The 26,314-nt window shown below is 35.5% G+C and overlaps 1 protein-coding gene across 2 annotated transcripts; it reads left to right on the top strand.

Annotated features, from left to right (window-relative positions):
- The first annotated feature begins 10,313 nt into the window (after positions 1 to 10,313).
- LOC125682336 (uncharacterized) lies at positions 10,314 to 25,319 on the top strand. Of its 2 annotated transcripts, none has more exons than XM_048922834.2 (2): positions 10,314 to 10,578; positions 21,116 to 25,319. In XM_048922834.2, the coding sequence occupies exon 2, from the start codon at positions 21,128 to 21,130 to the stop codon at positions 22,190 to 22,192; it is 1,065 nt and encodes a 354-aa protein (XP_048778791.1). In that variant the 5' UTR covers positions 10,314 to 10,578; positions 21,116 to 21,127; the 3' UTR covers positions 22,193 to 25,319. The 2 variants fall into 2 exon arrangements, with proteins under 2 accessions (XP_048778791.1, XP_048778790.1); XM_048922833.2 differs by having other exon boundaries at positions 10,315 to 10,499.
- The last annotated feature ends 995 nt before the right edge of the window (positions 25,320 to 26,314 follow it).

The raw sequence follows: 26,314 nt of genomic DNA on the forward strand, positions 1-26,314 counted from the left end.
AAACAGTATTTTATAATGATAATTCATGATATGATAGGACAATAGGCACTGCCTATATACTCGTAAGTCCTCTCCGTTGAAGGAAAATTGGAATATATAAATACACAAAGGATATAATAATATTAACATTGCAATAATATAGATAATTCATGAGGTGGCAGCTTATAAGAAATTCTACTATAATTTCGTATGAAATCATTAAATATTTTATACTTTAAATGTGCATTGGTAATCAATAGTTGTAGGTATAAATATTATAAACAGAAGACATAAAATAGCAACAACAAAAAATGAAATTAAAAAAAAATAATAACATTAAAAGAAAGAAAATCGGATATTGGTTCGATAACAATAAAATGAAATTGGTTACACAAATATCTGTGTAGACAAAATAAATCCATGCAAAATTTTAGATACTGCAATATTTTGGTTGAATGTAAGATTGCTATCTCCCTTCTTAGGTTTTCTCAATATGGCTAATATTAACAGAGAATTACAAAACAACAAGAAAATACACCTGCATTAATGATAACACTAAAACTACACTAAATCTACTAACGTATTTACATCGCAGCACTATATCTACTAACGTATTTACACCGCATCACTAAAACTAAATCTACTAACGTATTTACACCGCAGCACTAAATACTACACTAAATCTAGTAACGTATTCACATCGCAGCACTAAAACTACACTAAAAGCACTTTGTTTACACCGCAGCACTAAAACTACACTAAAACTACTAAAGTATTTACACCACAGCACTAAAATTACACTAAATCTGCTAACGTATTTACACTGCAGCACTAAAACTACACTAAATCTACTAACGTATTTACATCGTAGCACTAAAACTGCGCTATATCTACTAACGTACTTTCACTGCAGCACTAAAACTACACTAAATCTACTAACGTATTTACACCGCAGCACTAAAACTACACTACATTTACTAACGTATTTATACCGCAACACTAAAATTACACTAAGTCTACTAACATATTTACACCGCAGCACTAAAACTACACTAAATTTACTAACGTATTTACACCGCAGCATTAAAACTACACTAAATCTACTAACGTATTTACACCGCAGCACTAAAACTACACTACATTTACTAACGTATTTATACCGCAACACTAAAATTACACTAAGTCTACTAACATATTTACACCGCAGCACTAAAACTACACTAAATTTACTAACGTATTTACACCGCAGCATTAAAACTACACTAAATCTACTAACGTATTTACATCGTAGCACTAAAACTGCGCTATATCTACTAACGTACTTTCACTGCAGCACTAAAACTACACTAAATCTACTAACGTATTTACACCGCAGCACTAAAATTACACTAAATCTACTAACGTATTTACACCGCTGCACTAAAACTACATTAAATTTACTAACGTATTTACATAGCAGCACTAAAAGTACACTAAATTTACTAACGTATTTACATAGCAGCACTAAAACTACACTAAATCTACTAACGTATTTACACCGCAGCACTAAAACTACACTAAATCTACCAACGTATGTACACCGCAACACTAAAACTACACTAAATCTACTAACGTATTTACATCGTAGCACTAAAACTGCGCTATATCTACTAACGTATTTACACCGCATCACTAAAACTACACTAAATCTACTAACGTATTTACACCGCAGCACTAAAACTACACTAAATCTACCAACGTATTTACACCGCAACACTAAAACTACACTAAATCTACTAACGTATTTACATCGTAGCACTAAAACTGCGCTATATCTACTAACGTATTTACATAGCATCACTAAAACTACACTAAATCTACTAACGTATTTACACCGCTGCACTAAAACTACATTAAATTTACTAACGTATTTACATAGCAGCACTAAAAGTACACTAAATTTACTAACGTATTTACATAGCAGCACTAAAACTACACTAAATCTACTAACGTATTTACACCGCAGCACTAAAACTACACTAAATCTACCAACGTATGTACACCGCAACACTAAAACTACACTAAATCTACTAACGTATTTACATCGTAGCACTAAAACTGCGCTATATCTACTAACGTATTTACACCGCATCACTAAAACTACACTAAATCTACTAACGTATTTACACCGCAGCACTAAAACTACACTAAATCTACCAACGTATTTACACCGCAACACTAAAACTACACTAAATCTACTAACGTATTTACATCGTAGCACTAAAACTGCGCTATATCTACTAACGTATTTACATAGCATCACTAAAACTACACTAAATCTACTAACGTATTTACACCACAGCTTTAAAACTACACTAAAAGCACTTTGTTCACACCGCAGCACTAAAACTACACTAAATCTACTAAGTATTTACACCGCTGCACTAAAACTACACTAAATCTACTAACGTATTTACATAGCAGTACTAAAACTACACTAAATCTACTAAGTATTTACACCGCAGCACTAAAACTACACTAAATTTCTAACGTATTTACATTGCAGCACTAAAACTATCCTAAATCTACTAACTTTCACACCCACCATGTATCACCGACACTGGATATTGCTACTACCAGAGGAAAATGAATATCGAGCAAGTCATTATTGGCCATTTACATGTCATCATTTCTTAGCAAAAAATAGCCTAATTTTGAAAATGATAATTCACTTTTATCTGCATCCCCCAGACTTTCCCAAATACGAGAATGTGATATGAACCTAGCTTGTAATAAATAAAATGCAGTGAAATTGAACTTCGAATATCATCCTTTTGTTTTATTTGTTATTCATATACAGATAATTATAAGATAATGTTGCACCAGAGGATGACCTGTGGTCACCTATTGATTTCAGACATGAAAATTATGTTACGGTGGATTATATTTTAATATGATGCTACAACAGTGTCAAGGTGAAATGTTTAGCTCACCCGAGCCAAAGAATAAAATGAGCTATTTTCAATCATTTGTCTATCCGTTTGCAAATCTTATCTACTGGGCATATTTTCACCAAACCTAAGTAAGTGTTGTCCAAATTTATCTTCAGATTGTCCCAGGGTAATTTGTCTAAATTATGTTATGGTTTGACTTTGTAATTGTTCATTAGAATTGTTGTAAATAGAAAATATAACATATAAGGCGTGTCTGTAAGACGTGTATAAGAGATCACGGGAAGTATGGATTTCGGACAGAGAAGGAGATTAGTTATGTGGTCACTCTATCTGTTACTTGGCTATATATTTGAAATTGAAGAAGAAATATAAACAAGGATGACCTAAGGCCACCATACACTGATATGTCGGTTACTTCAGGACACCTTTCTATTAATTCTGTCAATGGGTGACCAGGGGTAACCCTTGCATGACCATTACATCCATGGGTGACCACAGGAAACTCTTATATGACATTTACATGAAAGTTAGGGTGACCAGAGGAGACCTTTATTTGACCATTACATCAAAGGGTGACCAGAGAGGTAACCTTATATGAACATTACATCAAAAGCTGACCAGAGGTAACCCTATGTGACATTTACAGCAATGGATGACCAGAGGTAACCCTATGTGACATTTACAGCAATGGATGACCAGAGGTAACCCTATGTGACATTTACAGCAATGGATGACCAGAGGTAACCCTATGTGACATTTACAGCAATGGATGACCAGAGGTAACCCTATGTGACATTTACAGCAATGGATGACCAGAGGTAACCCTATGTGACATTTACAGCAATGGATGACCAGAGGTAACCCTATGTGACATTTACAGCAATGGATGACCAGAGGTAACCCTATGTGACATTTACAGCAATGGATGACCAGATGAAACCCTTACATATATATGACCATTACATCAATGAGTGACCAGAGGTAATCTTATATGACCATTACATCAAAGGGTGACCAGGGGCAACTCTTATATGACCATTACATCAAGGGTGACCAGGGGCAACTCTTATATGATCATTACATCATTGGGTGACCAGTGGCAACTCTTATATGACCATTACATCAAAGGGTGACCAGTGGCAACTCTTATATGACCATTACATCAAAGGGTGACCAGGGGCAACTCTTATATGACCATTACATCATTGGGTGACCAGTGGCAACTCTTATATGACCATTACATCAAAGGGTGACCAGGGGCAACTCTTATATGACCATTACATCAAAGGGTGACCAGGGGCAACTCTTATATGATCATTACATCAAAGGGTGACCAGTGGCAACTCTTATATGACCATTACATCAAAGGGTGACCAGGGGCAACTCTTATATGACCATTACATCAAAGGGTGACCAGGGGCAACTCTTATATGACCATTACATCAAAGGGTGACCAGGGGCAACTCTTATATGACCATTACATCAAAGGGTGACCAGAGATTACCCTTATATGACCATTATATCAATAGGCGACCAGAGGGAACCTTTATTTGACAATTACATAATGGGTGACCAAAGAGAACCCATTACATCAATGGGTGACCAGAGGTAATCTTTATATTACCATTACATCAATGGGTGACCAGTGGTAACCATTATATGATCATTATATTATAATGGTGACCACGGGTAGCCTTTGTAGAACCATTAATGAACAGGTTGGGAACAAATTCCCCTACATTGATATGGTCCCACTAAAGCATACTTTTTTGGTTTTATATAGTGATGAAATTTATTCATCTGTAAGCATTGAAACAAAAATATCACTCCGTCAGGAAAAGAAATAGAGATTGATAATAATAATAATAATAGTAATTAATAAACATAAGAAAAACAAAAGTGAGAAATCTAATAATAGAATTCATAACAGAATGTAAATTGGAGCATGTCTACCTGCCGAAATATTTGTGCTTCGACAATGACAAAGCCATACAGAAAGTAGGCATATTCATCCTTTTCTAACAGATAAGAGTTTTACTTGAATTTATTATCACGCGCATTTATTTCGAGATATAAGAACTACTTTCGGGTGATCCCGGGTCCTACTTGAGGGTACTAATTATTTCAATCTGCGGAAAATGAACACACTGAGGATTCAAGGGGTTATCGCAAAGAAAACAGTTGGAAATGTAAATATATACTTTTATTTACATTTTCCAATGCCTTTGTCTGGAATACCATTACAAACAAGATATGTCTTCATTTCTCATCAAACTATTTGCCGGATTAATATACCACCACTTACTTCCGCGACAGGACCCCCCCCCCCCCCCCCTTACAAGTTTATTTGATAACTTTTATTTTCTCTTTTTAATAAAAGAAGTTTACTCTGACTAGATATAAGATAACGAAACAGGATAACATTACAATCTGCTGATTGTAAAGTTTCCCAAACGAAGTACTGGCTGTATAAAAGTGGGATTTTTTTTAAATGTGCACTACTATTTTCCCCTATTAATAACTCCCTTTCACAAAATCCATGCCAATCTAAATTTCATTCAAAACAATCTAGATTACAAAGACCTTGCTTTTGAAAGTTTTTAAAAAATACTTTGCTTCCATTAGTAAAACTGGCATCACGTGATCTTGATTCCAGTTCGTAGGTGCCAACATCCTCTCATCATTTCTCAAGACCCATGTCTCTATCAGTCCCGATTCTAAAGTTATAAAAGTTTTTTTTTTATAATCAAGGTCAAATTCACTGGAGTCACTTGACCTGGAAACATAATTTCTGAAGATCCCGCTATCAAAACTGGTTCTTAATTTATACCAATTTTATGATCTAAGGCCAGAGGTCAAGGTCACTGAAGTCACTTAACCTTCATACAAGTTTGTAAATTTTGAGGACATCGACCGACGATAAAACCATAAAACACTGGTAAATAAACCAAGTAAGTAATGTAACGTACATGTACATACTTTTACCTCAATCTTCAGTATCTGCTTGATAATTATTTGCATATTTTTTCAACTGCACACTCGCACCACCTCTTTATGTTAAACGAGATGACTTTAATATCTCCATCATCAACTTGGAAATCAAGATGGCACTGGGTCGAATGTTATCTGGTGTGTTAGGCCGTTCTATGCATACTTATGCTAATTTTGACCACGGAATACTCTGTTTACCTGATCAAGATATACTGATATAGGACTGACAGTGGGTGTGTTTTACATTCAAGGTATTGTTCAAATCCAACTGTGGTTAAATATTCTGAAATAATGTCAACTACAAGTGTCAAAAAATTGAGAAACCTATGTTTGTTTATAAGAAAATATTGCTGATATTTATATTTTCATCCATGTTTTAAAAGGAAGTCAACCATTATGACGATGTAGAGTACCTCCTTAGTACATTTTTTGAACATTTCAAAGAACTAAATAATGCTCCGACTGATGTGGAATTTGATTTACCAGCTAATGTACATGAATATAATTTTGTGATTAACCAGCATATTGCTGAGAAGGAAATTGCTGATGCAGTGAAATCACTGAAAAAACAACAAAACATGCATTAGTGATATGATTCTAAATGGATTTTCAAAGCATTCTGTTTCTAGATTAATGCCGGTGTTTGTTCAAATTTTAACATTGTCTTTGAAAGTGGCGTTATACCAGATTCACGGGCAAGTGGTAATATGTGTCCTATCTATAAAAATAAGGGTGACCCTGCAAATGTTGACAATTATAGAGGAATAACAATCCTAAGCTGCTTTGGGAAATTATTTACCTGTATTTTAAACAATAGACTGTCTGATGCAATAGTTGTTCCAATTTTGCTTTATGGCTCGGAAGTATGGGGATATGAAAATAACAATTTAATTGAGTCGTTGCATTTGGAATTATGTAAATATATAATGAAATTTAAAATAGTATTGTATATGGTGAGCTTGGCAGAGTACCTTTACAAGTGTTTATAAATGCCAGAGTGGTTGGCTTCTGGCAAAAAATTGTATCTGGAAAACAAAAGAAAAGATAGGTAGAATGTTATATGATATTATTTTCAATCTTCATTAAGAGGATGTTTACCACTCAGACTGGTTGCTACACATCAGGGATATTTTAGATTTAAAAATATTAAACTATTGGATTGACCAATTCACTCCCAAAGAATGTCTGTTTATCAAAAAAGTGAAAACTATGTGTAAAGATGCATTTATAGCAGAATGGAAACCTAATATTTTTTATTCTTCTAAATGTATTAACTATAGAATTTTTAAAGCAGATTTTTAGATCAGAAAAATATTTTCACTATTGCCTTGTGATCTTGTTTATCAGTTTATAGTTTAAGTAATTTTAGATGTGTCAGTCACAGATTACCAGTTGAATGGCAGATTTTTTAGCATTGATAGCTCTGATAGGTTATGTGATCTCTGTAATGCAAATGAAATTGGAGATGAATACCACTACATATTTAACTGTGAATTTGTCAATAATGAAAGAAAAATGTTTTTACTTGCCAATATTTACAAAGGTAGAAATGCTATTAGTTTTGCAAATTTATCTAATACGAGGGCGAGTCAATAAATAACCAGCCTAACATATTTCCGGTTGAGATCCACCTCTTCTTTTTCGATGCAATTGCCCTCTAGTGTGATGCCCTTAGACCAACGATGTTCAAGTGCCATAAGCCCAGAACTGAAAAAGTCAGGGTCCTTTCCATTGACCCACTCCTCAACTGCCGTCACGACTTCTTTGTTAGACCGGAAATGACGTCCACGTTCAAGTTTGGGAACAGGAAGAAGTCGCTAGAAGCTAGGTCAGACGAATAGGCAGGATGTGGTATTAATTCATAACCGTTTCGCTCTACAGCATCCATTGCAACTTTGCAAGTGTGGACCCTTGCGTTGTTGTTGTTGCAGCAAAACACCTTTAGAGAGTTTGCCCCGGCGTTTTTCATGGATGGCGGTTCTCAGCTGGTCTGACAAGTTTGCATAGTACACTCCAGTTATTTTACTTCTCTTGGGTAAAAAGTCCAACATAATAACGCCTTTTGTGTCCCAAATACTGTGGCCATCACCTTGCTAGCAGATGATTGCGTATTGAACTTCTTTGGCTTCGGGGACCCAGACCCTACCCACTGCCGACTCTGAGGAATATTCTTTGGCTCATAATAATGAACCCAAGTCTATATGAACGCAAAAGAAAATCATCTTTTGACCTAAAACGCTTCAACAAGGCGCTGCATACTGATGCTCAGGGGTGCATTTTACAAAAGAACTTACGACTTACGGCCAACTTTACATACTGGAATTCTCTCGTTTTTATTGTAAGATGATTCGCTCAATGTAAAACAGTGAAAAAAATAATGTTGAAAATTAAGTTACAGAAACGTTTTAATCCCCTCATTTAAACTAATAAGTGTGCAATACAATTTAAGACTTGCGACTTTGTCGTAAGTTGTTTTGTAAAACGGGGCCCTGGTTGCCATTTGTTCATCGCTAAGGGATTTAGGGATCCAACGGGCTGTTAACTTGCGCATACCTAAACAATCATGTAAGATTGTTGAAACACTACCATGTGAAATGACTACTGCCTGCGCTATTTCTTCCATCTGAGTTCGCCTATCAGAGTATACCAGATCCCGAACTTTCTTACACATATGTTCGTCGGTGGCAACCACTGGGCGTCCAGATCTGACTTCATCTTCTAAAGACGTTCTACCGCGTTGGAATTTCCCTACCCAGAATTTAACATGAGCATAAGATGGTGCAGAAAACCCATAAATATCGGCTAACTCGCCGTGTATTTCATTGCCTGTTTTACCTTTTAAATACAAGTACCGAATTATAGGACCTTACTCAACTTTAGATACTTTCTCACTTACCGGCGTGAGCGGGATTCGAACCCGCGCTGTTTGAACCCGCACTGACCAGAGGTGAGAGGCCGTGTGATTTTGAATGCGGTGCTCTAACCACTCGGCCACGGAGGTCCTATTAAAACATGTATTGAAACAAGGCATGAAAATCGTGACCGTCTCGGTCAATTGGAAAGGGATAGGCTGGTTACTTATTGACTCGCCCTCGTAGTGATGACAGATTCACTCTTATCGGTTTGGCCAAATTTTGTACAATTGTAAGATCAATGTTCAAAAAATGATATTCCTTCCACTAGTAACCTGACAATTGTACTGTACATATGTTACTTTTTTATTCATTCATTACCTGTTTGTTACTGTTTGTTTTATATGTTTGTACTTCCATGCCTCATGTGAGGCCTAAAAGTGAAATAAAAGTTTCAAAGTTTCTCAAGTTTCATGAAATCTGGCCATTTCGATGGCGAAATCATACTTCAAAGAGATGTATAAACGAGCCATTAAATAAAATTTTGGTGTAATGAGCTACCTTAAACGAATTTTACTTGTATTGTAATCAAAGGAAGTTACAAGCCAATACAGATAAAACAAAAATATCGATATATATTTTCTAGAGGGCCTATGCCGAAAAATGTTCTTCATTATAGTGACATTGCTACAGAAAATATAAAAGATATTAAATACCTGGGTATTTTTTTGTTGTTGTTTTTTTTTTGTTTTTTTTTAAAGATCAGGGTTCATTTTTAAAAACATTGATGTGAACAGGCACAGAAAGCAATGTATGGGGTAATCAGAAAAATAAAACAATTTAATTTACCAGTTGACTGTCAAATCGATTTATTTGCTAAGATTGCAGTTCCACTGTTACTTTATGGATGTGAATTTGGGGTAATGAAAACAGATATTATTGAACGTGTAGAGTTAAAATTTCTTAAAGTATATTTTCAACTTAAAAAACAGTACACCTTCTTATAAAATACGGTATACGGCGAGACAGGGCATTATCCTTTGTATATCAATATATATAAAAGAATGATATCCTACTAGACAAAATTGTCTACATGCTCGGAAAATAAAATAGTATTATTTGTACAGGTATTTATTCATGCATCACAATAGTGGACACATGTCAAACTCTTAGATCCTATGTATTAAGAAAATATTAGACATTTGTGGGTTCTCTAATATCTGGTCTGAACGTAAATGGATTTCAGCTGTTGTAAAACAAAGGTTACAAGACCAATTTATTCAAAAATGGTTCAGCACTTTGTATATATTGTAAATTTAAGCCTACTTATTATCTCTTTTATACCTCTGACAAGTGTATAGTTCCTCGTGTGCCATTCTATGGTTTGAGTGAATAAACTGATCTTGAACTTGTTATGTTATATAATCGTCTGCCGACAGCTTACAGACAAACAAGTTCGATCGGTGATAGGAGTCGTATAACAACTCGTTATAAATTAAGTTTCACATCTGAGTACGAAAGCTGGATAATTACACATACCGTCCTTTGAATTGGGGATCTACTATCCCTAACAAAACCACGCCCTTGTCTCTGTGATACACTAATTAATATAAAATCGGGCTCAATGTGCAGCCTGTAACATAGTACGCTATCCGCTTCAACGAGCGCCGCCATTAATACTCCGGTTAGTCCACCTCAGCGACCAAACGACGCGACGCATTCCAAGGGATAAACGACTAACACGGTAAGGGTTTTAGAAATTACCAGACATATACCGGCTCGAAGATTTTGAACATCTAACGATGCAGATTCTTTAATCCAAGGTAGGGTCCTTTCAGGCATTACAAATGAAATACATGATTAGTACATGCGTTTAAATATCTCGCTTTATTAGGTTGAGAAAGCATAATAAATATTTGAAAATGGTATATTACGACCGATCATACTCCCCATCGAGGCCTCTTCGAAAGTGTTTCAAAACCTAAACCATGTGACTATTTCTGCGGAAATCTTCCGGGGTGAGACGAGGAACGCACATTCAGTTTGTTATGTTTTCGCTTTCAGACTATTCTACAGTCAGATATAAATAATCACATTTACCGTATTTTGCCGAATATATTTGATACGCACTTGGATTTAGTTGAATATAATAGAGACAATTTGCAATAAAATACTAAACCTTTGAAAATTTTAATATTAAAACTGTATGTAATTCAAAATCATAAAAGAAGTACTCAAATGTGAATAAAATTGTAAAAAATTACATGTAAGTTTTGCATGGAGTATGGATTTCAATCATAGAAAATGAAAATGGTATATCATGTTGGTCATAACTTGAATGATATACAGACCAGACAAAAAGTCGTAAATCTTTAAAAGTCCTAAGTCATAAATTTGAAGAACTTACGACAGATCGTAGGACCGTTTTACAAAACGTATCGTAATCGTATATCGTAAATTCTTTTGTCGCAAGTCGTATATGGAACTCTTCAGCGCATGAAGTTGTAGAATTGAACATAGATACCGCGCGAAACCCGACGCTTTGACGTGCAGACACTGGGGAGGAAAGAAAATTGGAGCAAATTAACTTTGAATTATATATTTGCATTGCTAATTAAGCGAAGTAAATTTATTCAATTCAATCTATTGATTTACCAAACATGTTGGCATACAATCTTAATTGATACATTAATTAATAAACTACTAATTCATACTAACAGTGAAACGACTACCTAAATTGGGATGGGATAGACAGGGAATCCACACATTTTGAAGAAAATATCGCCAAAATAAATCGGGGGGGGGGGGGGGGGGGGTAATTAGGCACCTGACTGTAGCCAAAACCTGTTGATTGAATGTTAACCATTTGAAGCTGATCAATACATGTACATATAAACAATTCTTAATTACTGCATAGTATGTTATGAGAAAGCATTTTGTTTTTACATACATTGTATATACAAATGCACATGCATTTATATTCGAGTTACAAGACTAAGGTGGGAGGGGGGGGGGGGTCAGATTGCTAATTATAAGTTAGTTGTGCTAATGCATGCATATTATATGAATAATTAGACTTATTATTTGATCTCAAATTATATATATTCCTAATTATCTTAATATTAATTACAGATTTCCAATATCAAGGAAATTAAGTTGATTTTTTAAAAGTTAGATTTTAAATAAGAGTTATTCTTGTGTATTATATATGATATACTAGGCGATATAAAATCATAATTTTACAGGTACGTGGCTGTATCAAGTGGTCTAATATAGGACGGAAAGGTGAATCTTTGCAGTTCGTTAATGGCTATATATAACAAGCAATATGATGGATGATGGTACTTGTTAGGGGGGGGGGGGGGAGGGGGGGGGGGGGGGCATTCAATCACACGTTAAAAAAAATGCAACACCGTCTATTTTTTCATAAATACTAATAACTGGTATAATGGGGGGATGTAGTTATTAATTAATTAATTAATTCACTCACAATTTCTTTTTTCCATTTGAAATACATTACAAACATACTAGGCCTAATAGGCCTAAATGATAATTTAATGGATGGGGGCGGACGTGGAAAAGGGTTAGGGATTAATTCATTCACAATTTTTTTCCCAATACAGTGTCTTTCTCATACATACTAATAATTGGTATAAATCTACCATGATATTGGATAACACCGTGCATATAAATGATGTACTAGTACATGTAAGTGCATACATGTATAATATAGGCGTACATAACTAGGCCTACGTGTGGATGGGTGTGTCGAAATAAGATCTGATATGACATGCATATTCTTTTTAAAAATACTTGAAGTAGTCAACATCATCATGATCATTGGAAAAAGTATGGTCTATGCGGGAATATACAAACATTGTAAAAAAAACATTGCAATGGGTCCTAAGGCACACACTTGCTACATTTGTTTGATCCGCGCACTGACGGAAATATACGAGTACGTAACCACATTTTGTGTGACGCAGTCATCAGAGGAAGTGACGCATTGTAGTAAACAAAGGAGGCAGGACAGGCCTTTATGTGTGCAGACAATAATGAATCATGGTATGTACTTGAATAACAGCTGGTACAGCCTTGCTTAGGTTTGTAGGATGCTCTACGTCTCCCCGCACTAAATCTGTTAACTCGTAGAGATACCGCCTGGGCAAACGATACCTCTCGACTACCTCAACATCACTGAGGTAGTCCAACGGATTATTTCTATCGCGAAACACCCGCAACGCACGTTTTTTATGAGTCTCGTTCATAACATTAAACATTAGAAATGCAGCCATGTTGAATTATTTTAATAACCATAGTAACAAAGATTTTATGGAGCACTTACGACAAAACTTGGGACATAGGGTCGCCCCCGGGCGGTCGTAGACTTAAGGCCGAATTTCATCGTAACTCGTAAATCCTAAATCTTTGTAAAAGGGTCTCACATCGTAAGTTATGTCTTACGACTAATTTTAAGACTTACGACCTTTTGTAAAACGGACCCCAAGGTAAGGCCAAACCGGTTATATATAGTGTTTATGTGTAAAACACTTAAATAACATCTTCTTTAGTGTTGTTGATACTAAATTGAAACTAAATGGATAGAGCAGGTAGTCTTTTACCAAGATTGTAAATTTGATGATCCCCAGAGTAAGGGTTCAGCGGCCGTTTCACTAACCGATCGTAGATCGTAAACGTAGACTTAAATGTGAACGTAGCACGTACGACCGTTTCACTAAAAGTTACGATTTGCAATTTACGATCAGTATTGATCGTAACCCTACGAGTAGTCTAGGGTTATCGTAAGTGCTCCTACATGCACGGAAATGAGCAATATGGCCGCCATGCTGGCCCCGCCTGAGATCATTTTGTGGTAGTATTTACCTGACCGAGTTTGTTTATACTTTGTAGGAAGAAAACAATCACAATGACTTGCAGTCTGCTTTTGCACAAAAATATTGAACAGTCCGAGCCCGAATCTTAAATCAATTAGAGTTGTCCTTCTTTGTTACGCACAACCACAGAAATGTCAGTCTCACAGGGGTCAAGTCCGTTTTGGGCCCGGGCTCTGTGATACCACAAATATGGTAAATTCATTGTATCACAGAGTTCGGGTCCAAAACGGGCCTAGACCCTGTGACCAGTCTGCTGAAATAAATGTAAAGGCAATGCAAGAATTCATATTTTAAAAAGTGAGGGAGGGGGGGGGGGGGGGGGGGTAGTCAATATATCAAACTTTGCATGTAATAGTTATAGGTTATAGACTTTGTATGGGAAAATATGACTACCGAGTTTTTGGCGCGTAGACGGACCGAGCTTGCGAGGTCCGTCCGCGACAAAAAACGAAGTCGTCATATTTTCCCATACAAAGTCTATAACCTTTTTATTATATACTTTCAATTTCATTTAGAAACTAATAATAATTCTATTTTAACAATTTCTTTATTGGTTTAACTGAGTAAAAGATGAAAAACACGAAAAATTTGAAAATTAACGGGTAGTGTATTGATTGTGACGTAATGTTTGCGGGCCTGAATGTTTCCGGGCATATATCGTGTGATATATGCCCGCAAACTTTTAAAGAAAAAAGAAGAGATGAAATTGAAAGTATATAATAACAATTATAATTTTTAATAAATGATCTGGATTACACATCATCACGTAAAGACGGAAGTAAGCATATATATGCTTACATGCCTAAACGGAAAAAATATATATAAAAGACAAACGCATGGGGAAAATAAATTTCAAGTCATTTTAGGGAAAAATTGAGCCCATGATTTGTTTGAAATTTATACAAATAAGTGAATAGATATGTCATTAGTGTTATAGCGTATTTTACAGCAATGATTAAACGCCGGAGTACATATCCATGGTTTGATGCAGAATAAAATTTCCTTTACTTGTGTGCAATTTTGCAGCCCTATGCTCCACCGGGAGTCAACAGGAATAAGTCAAGTCAGTGTGCAATTTTATTTTCATTTTATTCTTTCCTTTTATCAATATAATTTCATTTCCTTATTATTATTTTAATCCGTTGAACATAATTTACTTATTGATGGAAATTTGGCTCACATGAGCAGATGATACATGACATTTAAAATTCTAAAATGTAAATCTTTTATGTTATTTCTTATCACCCCCACCCCCCACCCCCACCCCCACCCCCAATTTTAGTTCCATGAAAGTCAATAAAAATTATTCTATCAATTGTTTAAACATTCTAGGAATTTTCTTTACGTTACACTAGAGATCGGGCTCAAAACTTCCATTATTTTTGTTGACAACTTGCATGGGTTACTGCAGACGATAAGGATATGTTTAAAACCATGAGGAAATAATGAATGAATATTTCTTTCCATGGTAGGATTAATTTTAAATCTACCTCCATAGAGAAAAGAGCTCTAAAAAGTCAGACGTAAATCGCAATCGTTCGTGTTACGACTACGATAGGTTTCGTGAAACGCTCGTATACGTGCGAGTCAAATGATCTTAAACGTAATCGTACGTTTACGATCTACGATCGGTTAGTGAAACGGCCGGAGTTGGGCCAAACTTAGTATATAGTATTTATGTGTAAGTTTGCTGATACTATATAAAATCTAAATGCATACTTAGGAATAGCAGAAAAAGATGTACAAAAAATGGTGAATTTCGATCAAAACCCAGGGTTATGACTTTAGGATGAGTCCAAATTAGTCATATGTTTTGATGTTTTAATGTTAATACACCTATTATTTAAAGCCTTTCATCAGTGTTTGCACTTTTGAAGGCAGTGAAGTTTTAAGAACACATCTTATTTTATACTGTTGCTGAACATTAAAATGTAGCTCAGGTATTCAGAATAGGATTTTTTTCTAAATTTCAAAGCCCATGGATTTTCACTAGTATTCAGGTAACCGATAAGGCCTGTGGGCCTCTTATTAGTATGTGTAGACGATAGGACAAAAATAGAACTGTGTAATGCCGCGGTCCCCCCCCCCCCTCCCCCCAATAAATATTGACCGGTCCCTAGTGTTAATTTCAACAGAGCACGAGAGTTTGTAGCAATAAAGTTTTACCAGACTCTATATTTTCTTTGTTTAAAGTTCATATCAATTAAATAGCCGATGCAAGCGTTCAAAATATGTTGTAATCAAAACATCACCCAAGTTCGAAAAATGACGTATGAAGGTGCGATATAACGACACTCCCACCCCCACCCCCTCGGTAATTATAAACATATCAATAATCAAAGCCAGTAATTTAATTAATTGGTACTAAATGAAGAATTCAAACATAACCCTCTAAAATTTCACCGCATCTAGATGGGTAAGTACATCAGTCATTTACCGCTAAAACTCAAAAGTAATCGCATATTCCCAGACCCATGAAAAACGTGCAACATGCAGAAATCTGACAAAAGCAAGTGACAGGACGTGTACACAAAACATGTGCTAGTCACGGTATCATAATATCATGACAGTTTTAAAAATTGCACGATGATAAATTTTAATTGGCTGTTTCATAATGATTAGTTACAGGGTGTAAGATAATATTTTATTTTTTTTTAAGAACAATTTTACGCTTTTAGATAGGTAAACAACGCGGCGAAAAATTAAGTGCAAAAACCTTTGGTGGTATGTAATATGTGTCCATTCGCATAAAAAAATAATAATTTAAAAGTGCGTATTATATTTGGATAAATATGAGTGTAAATTAATTTTTTTCTAGAATTATGGTAGCCCATTAATCTCATTGTAATAGTCAGTATTTACGTTTTTTTTTCGAAGTACGGAAACCCATTTCAGCCATATTTCTGACTGTATTTGAGATTTTGTAAACACTTATGCCCTCTTTCAAAGAAGAAAAAAGGGGAGAGGGGGTGCTTTGCACTTGTCGGTCGGTAGACCACATGTTCGCTCAATATCTTGCGATCCATTCACTTGATCGTTATGATATTTCAAATGTTGGTTGGTTATGAGTAAAAGAGGACCCCTATAGATTTTTAGGTCAAAAGGTGAAGAGTCAGTCCAATTTGGACATACATGTAGGAATATACTGTCCGTTCAATATCTTGAGGACCCTTTGCTTGACAGACATCAAACTTGGTACACTACCCCTATAGATTTTTAGGTCAAAAGGTGAAGAGTCAGTCCAATGTGGACATAAATGTAGGAATATACTGTCCGTTCAATATCTTGAGGACCCTTGCTTGACAGACATCAAACTTGGTACACTGGTACATCCTAAGGAGTAGATAACCCCTAATAATTCTAAGGTCATATGGTTAAAGGTCAAGGGTCAAAATGGACATAGGAATATACTATTCACTCAATATCTCGAGAACCCTTTGCTTGACGGACATCAGACTTGGAACACTGGTACATCTTAAGAAGTAGATGACCCCTATTGATTGATTGTCAGGTCACATGGTTAAAGATCAAGAGTCAAACTGGACATAGTAATATATTGTCTCGTATATTTCAAGAATCAGTAGCTTGACTGACACCAAACTTGGTACACTGGTACATCCTATGGAATATATGACCCCTATCTATTTTAGGTCACATGGTCAAAGGCCAAGGGTCAGTCCATTCTGGACATAGGAAGATATTGTCCACTCAACATCTTGACTTGCATTGGTTTGGTACTATTATGAATTAAATGATGCATGTGTATAACTGTTTACAGTTCTGCACCACGTTGGAAGTGGGGGTATTGTTGTATGTTTCTATTGTTTGACAAACATTTCTTGTTTTCTTTATTGTTTTGATGGTAGCATTTTATGACTAGTTTCTGAATAAACTCTCAAAATGTGCACGGATAGTCAGTACAGTAAAAACAGGGATGTTTCTTACAGATGTCAACTGCATAGTCATTGTAACATTGACTAAAGTTTAAAGAGACACTACAGCTCATTTTGCGCCAAAATCATGAAATGACAATTTTCCCAGCGCTTTCTCAATTTTTGTTGCATTGTTGAAAGTATGAACTTTACGAAAATAACACTTATCTAAAGTTAAAAATTATCGTTTTAATGTAAAAATTGATACTTTTTGATGACCTATACAAAAAATATCGAGTCTCCTCCTTTTAGTCTTCAGACGCATGCGCATAGACAGTAAACAGTGCAGCATGTCGTCCAGTGAGAGAAAGTGTAGTTGATAGATCTAGCATTTTGACAGATTCTGTGAGAAAAGAGGTAAAAATAGAATGAGATAAAACTCATGCGTGAAATAAAATTTACCTAGGGATCAGTATGACCGTTGGAAAACAGAGAGCTCGGAGAAACGCATGTAACTCGGTGGCGGATCTAGGATTTCCGAAGAGGGGTGTGAAAGTCAAAGATTAGCCAAAGTAATTGGCCATTCGGGTGCAAAATTTTGATTTTCATTCACAATCTGAGGCGTAAAAAGGGAGGGGGATACTGAACCCCTAAATCTGCCATTGAGACTAGCTGCGAAGACACTACGTTTAAAAGTAAGTACGTGCTATTTCTATCTGAACACGACACGTGTTAGTTGTAAAAACATCATGGAAAGGTTTCTGTTGAAATAATTATTTATAATTAGTTATTATAAGGAGCAGGGAATAATCTTATGTACTTGAAAGGTGAGTGTGGACCCCTTGAAGGGGAATTTAGATAATTTCCTACACAGCACCTTTGCTGTCATTCAAAACCACGTGATGTAAATAAGCATTCAAAAGTCCGAGTCAGCATGAAGAAACCTTTGAATTCCGGACGATCTTCAACACGCAGTTGAGAGTAAATTGATGCATCCCAAATGTTCAAAATTGTCAGCATCGATGTGAATTTTATCATTTTATCAATATATGGTTTAAAAAACACTTCATTAAAATGTGGAAAATGAGCTGTAGTGTCTCTTTAAGGAATTGATTTGCTAAAATGTTTTGTTGGATGGTATCTTCTTACAACCACTGTGGTGCTTATTTGAGGGTTTTCTGTTGTGATATAAAGTACTATATGGCTACATAATGATTTTCCTCCGATTCTTAGCATTTGTACATCATGGGTTGTTTAGCACAATCATCAGTTAGAAATGACTCTTTACATCCATGTTGGATATGTACATGTAATTTAAATGGCAATGGTCATGACTTAGTCAAATTTAGTCACCTTACACAGTTATGATGCATTAAAGTATAAATTCTGCTAAAAGACGCGTGCATATGCAAACTCACACACATGATGTTTGTCGTCCTTGATTACTATCTTGCTCCTTCAAAATTACCTATTCCAGTTGACAATGAAGAGCGAGTCGACAAAGTACTATATGGCTACATAATGATTTTCCTCCGATTCTTAGCATTTATACATCATGGGTTGTTTAGCACAATCATCAGTTAGAAATGACTCTTTACATCCATGTTGGATATGTACATGTAATTTAAATGGCAATGGTCATGACTTAGTCAAATTTAGTCACCTTACAGTTATGATGCATTAAAGTATAAATTCTGCTAAAAGACGCGTGCATATGCAAACACACACATGATGTTTGTCGTCCTTGATTACTATCTTGCTCCTTCAAAATTACCTATTCCAGTTGACAATGAAGAGCGAGTCGACTCTCAGGCCCTTCAGGCCTTTGATATCTCCTTTCTTGTGTATTAGAGAGATAACTGCGAGCCTTTGAGAATATGTCATTTTTCCATTTGTAAAAAATTCTTTCATCATATCATAAAAAAGCAGAGATGCACATGTAATTGGTCCCAAAAGCATTTCATCAGGTATTCCGTCTAAACCTGGAGATATATTTGATTTCGTATTTGCAACTGTTTCTTTACATTCGGTTAACCTTTTGTTAATTTGATTTTTTTTAAAGTTCTACACTTCCCAAAAATCTTTCCGACCCATGAATTTGGTGCTTGTGCCAATGTTTCTTATTTATCATTTGTATTATGTATAAAGGATCGGGTAATTCCACAATTTCATGTTCACAGCTGAGGAACCAGGCATAGTATAGGCGCTTGACGCCCCAACAGTACAAATTAATCTCATCAAAAATGTGTCGAATTAGATAGCTTGCGCACTGAATTTCCGGAATTTATTTTGCAGGTTTTTTTTCAATTTATTGGATCTCATCACCATTATCCAATGGTATACAGAGATATAAAAACAAAAAGCGGTTATATATACATTTAGTAAATAATACACTTACTGTTTCGCAAAATAAAAATTCGATTCTGGATCCGGCTGGAAAGGCAATTTATAACCATTTCTAATTACTACTTTTGCATAATCAGACGCATTTATATTTTCCCATACTCTCAAATGACCGTTTGAACTCCATATATAACCTCATTCACGGTAGAGTAAACAAAATTACTATGGTATGTACGATCGTTACTTGGATAGTGGCCTTTTACACCTGAATGATCACCATTCAAAACATTTACCAGACTACTGCACGGGTATGAATATGAAACAAGTTGGGGTTCTATAAAACAAGACCGCAATACGTGGACCATACACATGAGTTGCTAACAAATACTTGATATTCTGGGTTGAAATGTAAATCTGTTATAAAACATTTTTTTTTTACCCCATGGGGATCCGGGTTAGAATAGGTCCTCAGTACCCCTTGCTTGTCTTAAGAGGCGACTAAATGGCGCGGTTCTTCGGATGAGACCGCAAAAAACTGAGGTCCCTTGTTGTCATATTTATATCATTGGATTCAGGTTAGCTGCAGAACTGTAGCTCTCTGAAAAAAAATGTGACAGAACAGAGAGCTACAGATCCACCCCTTGTAAAAACCTTCGATTTACGGCGCACAAAAAGCTGCGCACGGTTGAGGCCTGATGTCGTTGAATTCTTGAGTTGCTGTCTCATAGATTTAATATTTAAAAAAAATTCTCTACATATTTCCTACTATACTTGTGTCCAAACATACCTTCAAATATTCATTAAATCCCAATGCGACCCGAAAACTAACATGTTCAAATGGCTGCGTTTGTTGACGTAGCCATGTTAGGTAGCCTGATCAATTTTAACTTTGTGTACTGTTTATTTTATTTTTTTAATATCTTAAACAGGACACTGTGATAATTTTTTTTTGGATATATATATATTTGTGTGTGTGTGCGTGTGCGTGCGTGTGTGTATTTTTCATTTCTTGCAGTTCGTACTAGTATATGATTAAGAATATTTCATTTACTGCTGCTGGATTTGTATTATATTATCTTGATATGATGTCGGTTTTATATATTAACGTATATCTGGTGTAACAATGTATATATACATGTACATAATCATATACAGATGTATATATGTATCCTCTCTGAGGGGCTCATCATCATGAGCTATGAATTTTGTTTACATCTAATCATATTCATTATAGTATGCTTCTTTTTCAGTGATCCAACAAGATGGCCATTTTCCCTGATTTCCGAGGAAGAGACGGAGTGATCAAATACGTTTTATTATTGATGTTATTAATCATAGGAATACTGACGTTCAAAAAATTTCATCAAGGTAATTTGAATGAAACGATTTCAAGCTCTATGCCTTATCAAGAAACATATCATGAGCCTCCACCAGGTATGTTAACTGAATTAGGAAAAATTAAGTCCATTCGTGCGAGCTGTGGAACTTTATGTGATACTTCCAGACCAGGCACTCCTGGTCCATATTTTAATCATGTGACAGCTCCAATAAATTGTAAGGCTATTTATCGGAATCCATACATTGATGAAGGTCATACATTCAAAGTTCCCCCAAGAGAAATCCTTCCAGAACTTTGGAATGACTTTACGATGGGTAACAGGTTACCTGTTTCTGCTTGGTATTTTAACCAGATATATTTAGGATCCACAGCTAGGACTCCTGTCTGGTCAAAAGAAGGGATTGATCAGATGGTTCGGTTATCAGCAAGAGGTGCACTGGGAGGAAACTATGGTGCCTCACAGACAAACGCATTGAGGGATGGAATGGATCATGCTCCGGGAATTAAGAATGGACGTGTATTAGTAATTGGTTCAGAAAATCCTTGGGTTGAGGCGGCAGTTCTTGAAAAAGGTGCAAAAGAAGTCGTGACCTTAGAATACGGCAGAATAGAATCAAGGCATCCAAAAGTAAAAACGATGGTTCCATCTGAATTCAGTGAGAGCTTTCTGAATGGTTCACTTGGTTTATTTGACGCAGTTGTTACTTTTAGCTCAGTAGAACATTCCGGACTTGGGCGATATGGCGATAGACTGAATCCATGGGGTGATATAATATCAATTGCACGTGCATGGTGTGTAACAAAAGTGAATGGATCATTGACCATAGGAGTCATGTACGATAATGAGAAAGATTACATTCAATATAATGCAGCCAGAACTTATGGAAAAATAAGATTTCCTTACTTGTGTACAAATTGGAAGCAACACTACAGAGGTTCAGGAATTCAAAGAGTGCATGTTTTTACCAAAGTGGATCCTCGGTTCTAGTTATTGCACTCAAAATATGGGTATCAAATAGATAATTATTACATTTGATTAGGCTACTTAAGAAAGCTTCTACAGCAATATTCTTGATATTTAATGACAAGACATACAACAACTGCACTGGGGAAAAAAAACCCAAGGGGAATGACAGAATACATCTATAGTCTATTCCACATATATGTATATTGAAGTACTCGTAGTATATATTGAGCTAGCTCTTATATTCCATCGTTAACTTCCCATAATTGTGTAGCAATATTACATTATCATCTGTTTATTTGTCTCTCAATTGATTGGACACGTGAGAGCATGTTCTCGGTATGATCAATTTTAAATCGAGGCAGGCTGCTAACAAATATGGTAAATAAGTTGATGTTACAGGGGTTTCAATAGTGTTGTTTAAAGTCAGCATGTCTCAAATTCTATGGTCGTTATAATTATCTATCACTGGGTCGAATGTTGTCTAGATACTGGTTTTCAAATATATAACGGGTTATTATGTCTACCTGCTCAGGATCTAGGGCTCATGCCGGATGTGACCGGTCAGCAGGGGATGCATACGCCTCCTAAGCACCTGATCTCATTTTTGGGATGTCCAGAGGTCCGAGCTTGTCCTTCTCTTAATTTTGTATTCTTTTTAAGATTCAAAAGAATTATAGCTGTTTGTTATTGATGTAAAAATAACTCCCAGTGACGTTCATATAGTGCAACATATCATATAATGATTATATTGAACTTGTGATGTACTGAACAAATCGGGACGGTTGCCTGAAGTTCATTTTATCCAGATCAAAATTTTGTCAGATTTATAGGAGTGTTATTGTGTATGAAATCCATTGCTTATAATGATTTTCGTTGAAACTTTCTATAATATTAGTGTTCTTATAAAATTAAGGTATGGGGTAAAATTCAAAAGGTCAACATTTGTTCGCATTATTTAAGGTAGATCTTTTGTCCAAACTTTGATAAACTTGCAGGAATCTCAATTGCCTCACATGTTGTAGAACCCTTGTTATGAGTTTTATTAATTTATAAATGATTCATTGGTTAGAAATTAAGATTTCGATTTAGGTAAATCATGCATGGATTGATACATTAATTTCAGGGCGTACCCTTGACAATATTGTCTAACCTACACTAAAAGTAAAAGGCAAAAAAGTGAAGGTAATAAACAGTTATTAATCTCACAAAATACAAAATGAAAACTCCGTAATTAAAATCAGTATGTACAGAACGGCCTACCAGTTGGTATAAAACACATTAGGCACCATTCGACACAATGATAGGTTGTGAACGAGGCTGTTAAAACCTCTGTTACATTAACATATTTGTCAGTTGCCTGCCCCGATCTAAAGAAAATGATCATACACAGAACATGGTCTTGACTATTTAACTAGTTGACAAACATAAACACCATATGCAGGTGATAATGGATTATTCCTATATAAAAATGGTAAATTGACGAAGCTGAAGTCATCCAAATAAGAAGCAGAGTTGGAACACTCTGGTGTTTAACATATAGTATTCTACAGCTGAAACTGCATACAATTAGGTACATATAAGTATGTTGGAATATGGATGGTTCAGTATTTCCGGTTTTCCCTCTGTATTTATAAGTATGTTGGAATATGGATGGTTCAGTATTTCCGGTATTCTCTATGTATTTGCGTTTAGGTACCTGTAGGGGATGGAGCATGTTACCGCATTTTAAACATACAACAAACACCGTCATCTTTTTTCATTATCGTCTCCATTTATGTAGCAGTGAATGAGAAACTAGAATAAAGTGCAAATACATAGTTCCATTGACTGTTTCAGCGTATTGATATAGGATCTCGATCACGTGTTTGTTTGTCCGTTGACTGTTTTAGCGTATTGATATAGGATCTCGATAACATGAATATGTGTCCGTTGACTGTTTCAGCGTATTGATATAGGATCTCGATAGCATGAATATGTGTCCGTTGACTGTTTCAGCGTATTGATATAGGATCTCGATAGCATGAATATGTGTCCGTTGACTGTTTCAGCGTATTGATATAGGATCTCGATAGCATGAATATGTGTCCGTTGACTGTTTCAGCGTATTGATATAGGATCTCGATAACATGAATATGTGTCCGTTGACTGTTTCAGCGTATTGATATAGGATCTCGATAGCATGAATATGTGTCCGTTGACTGTTTCAGCGTATTGATATAGGATCTCGATAGCATGAATATGTGTGCGTTGACTGTTTCAGCGTATTGATATAGGATCTCGATCACATGAGTGTTTGTCCGTTGACTGTTTTAGCGTATTGATATAGGATCTCGATCACATGAGTGTGTGTCCGTTGACTGTTTTAGTGTATTGGTATAGGATCTCGATCACACGAGTGTGTGTCCGTTGACTGTTTTAGCGTATTGATATAGGATCTCGATAACATGAGTATGTGTCCGTTGACTGTTTTAGCGTATTGATATAGGATCTCGATAACATGAGTATGTGTCCGTTGACTGTTTTAGCGTATTGATATAGGATCTCGATAACATGAGTATGTGTCCGTTGACTGTTTTAGCGTATTGATATAGGATCTCGATAACATGAGTATGTGTCCGTTGACTGATTTAGCGTATTGATATGGGATCTCGATAACATGAGTATGTGTCCGTTGACTGTTTTAGCGTATTGATATAGGATCTCGATAACATGAGTATGTGTCCGTTGACTGATTTAGCGTATTGATATAGGATCTCGATAACATGAGTATGTGTCTGTTGACTGATTTAGCGTATTGATATAGGATCTCGATAACATGAGTATGTGTCTGTTGACTGATTTAGCGTATTGATATAGGATCTCGATAACATGAGTATGTGTTTGTTGACTGATTTAGCGTATTGATATAGGATCTCGATCACATGAGTATGTATCCGTTGCAATGCTCCACCGCTTAGGAAGAACTATTCTTTCGAATTCAACCACAACTTCTCGACCATTCTGCGAAGAATTAAAAGTACAATCTCTTGGTGGCTGTGCATGTTACATAATTATGGTACGAAAATGTGATACATTATATGAAAATTGTTGTTGCTAATCACTGATTTATGATCTATTTTAAGAAAGTATTAAATATTAACTACCAGTTCGTAAATCTTGTAGTCATTGACTTTATGTGGACTGATATTCAACTATTTCAATAGGAAAATACAATATACTCTATGAAAACATATTGTTTTGTCAGCTCGAAAATATATTATACTCCACGAAAATATATTGCTTTATCAGCTCGAAAATACATTATACACTACGAAAATATATTGCTTTGTCAGCTCGAAAATACATCATACTCTACGAAAATATATTGCTTTGTCAGCTTGTAGTAGGTCAACTCGTAATGACCTTAGATACCAAAGAACTTCGTGATATACATGTACGTTGCATTTATCTGTTCATTTTATGCTAAAAATACATTCTATATATTGTCTCGTGGATATCAAAGAGGCCGGTACGAGTTTACAAAGCGAGGAAGTTTCCGCAATTTGCGATATTCATGAGTTCAGAAATGAAGTGTTATTCAATTGAAGTTGTATGGTCCAAATGTCGACAATTTTTTCCACCTTATAAAAACGCTATTACATCATCGCATGTACGTATTTATGAGGCTGTACGACAGTGTTATATATTATTTCATCCAAACATATTTGATTTTTGAAATCGGTGATGACAAACAACTGTCACTCGGCCATTTTTAATGCACGAATCAAGTAATAGACATGTTCAGTTAAAAGTTTTAGAGCGAAGATCATCAGTGTGTACTTTGTCATAAGTTTATGAGAAATAAAAATATCAAATACCTCTTAGTAAGTCGTTGTTTTGGGCTCTTTCCGACCTAAATCTAGACAGTTGCATCTACATTATAAGTTATATACATCAAGTAGTGATTCTCTTGATGCGCGTGGGTTACATGTATTTATAGACGCCTAACAAACTTGACGAGCGACAAATGCATTTATGTGTACCCGCTATATTTAATTTTTAAATAATGTTCTCACTGCCAATGTTTTGAAGTATGTAATTAAGGGAAAGTTGATAACTTTAAAAACTGATTTATCTGCTTAAGTTATTTTGAACAAATGTAAT

Source organism: Ostrea edulis, chromosome 2 (genome assembly GCF_947568905.1).
Source record: "Ostrea edulis chromosome 2, xbOstEdul1.1, whole genome shotgun sequence".
In the NCBI taxonomy this organism is placed as follows: domain Eukaryota; kingdom Metazoa; phylum Mollusca; class Bivalvia; order Ostreida; family Ostreidae; genus Ostrea; species Ostrea edulis.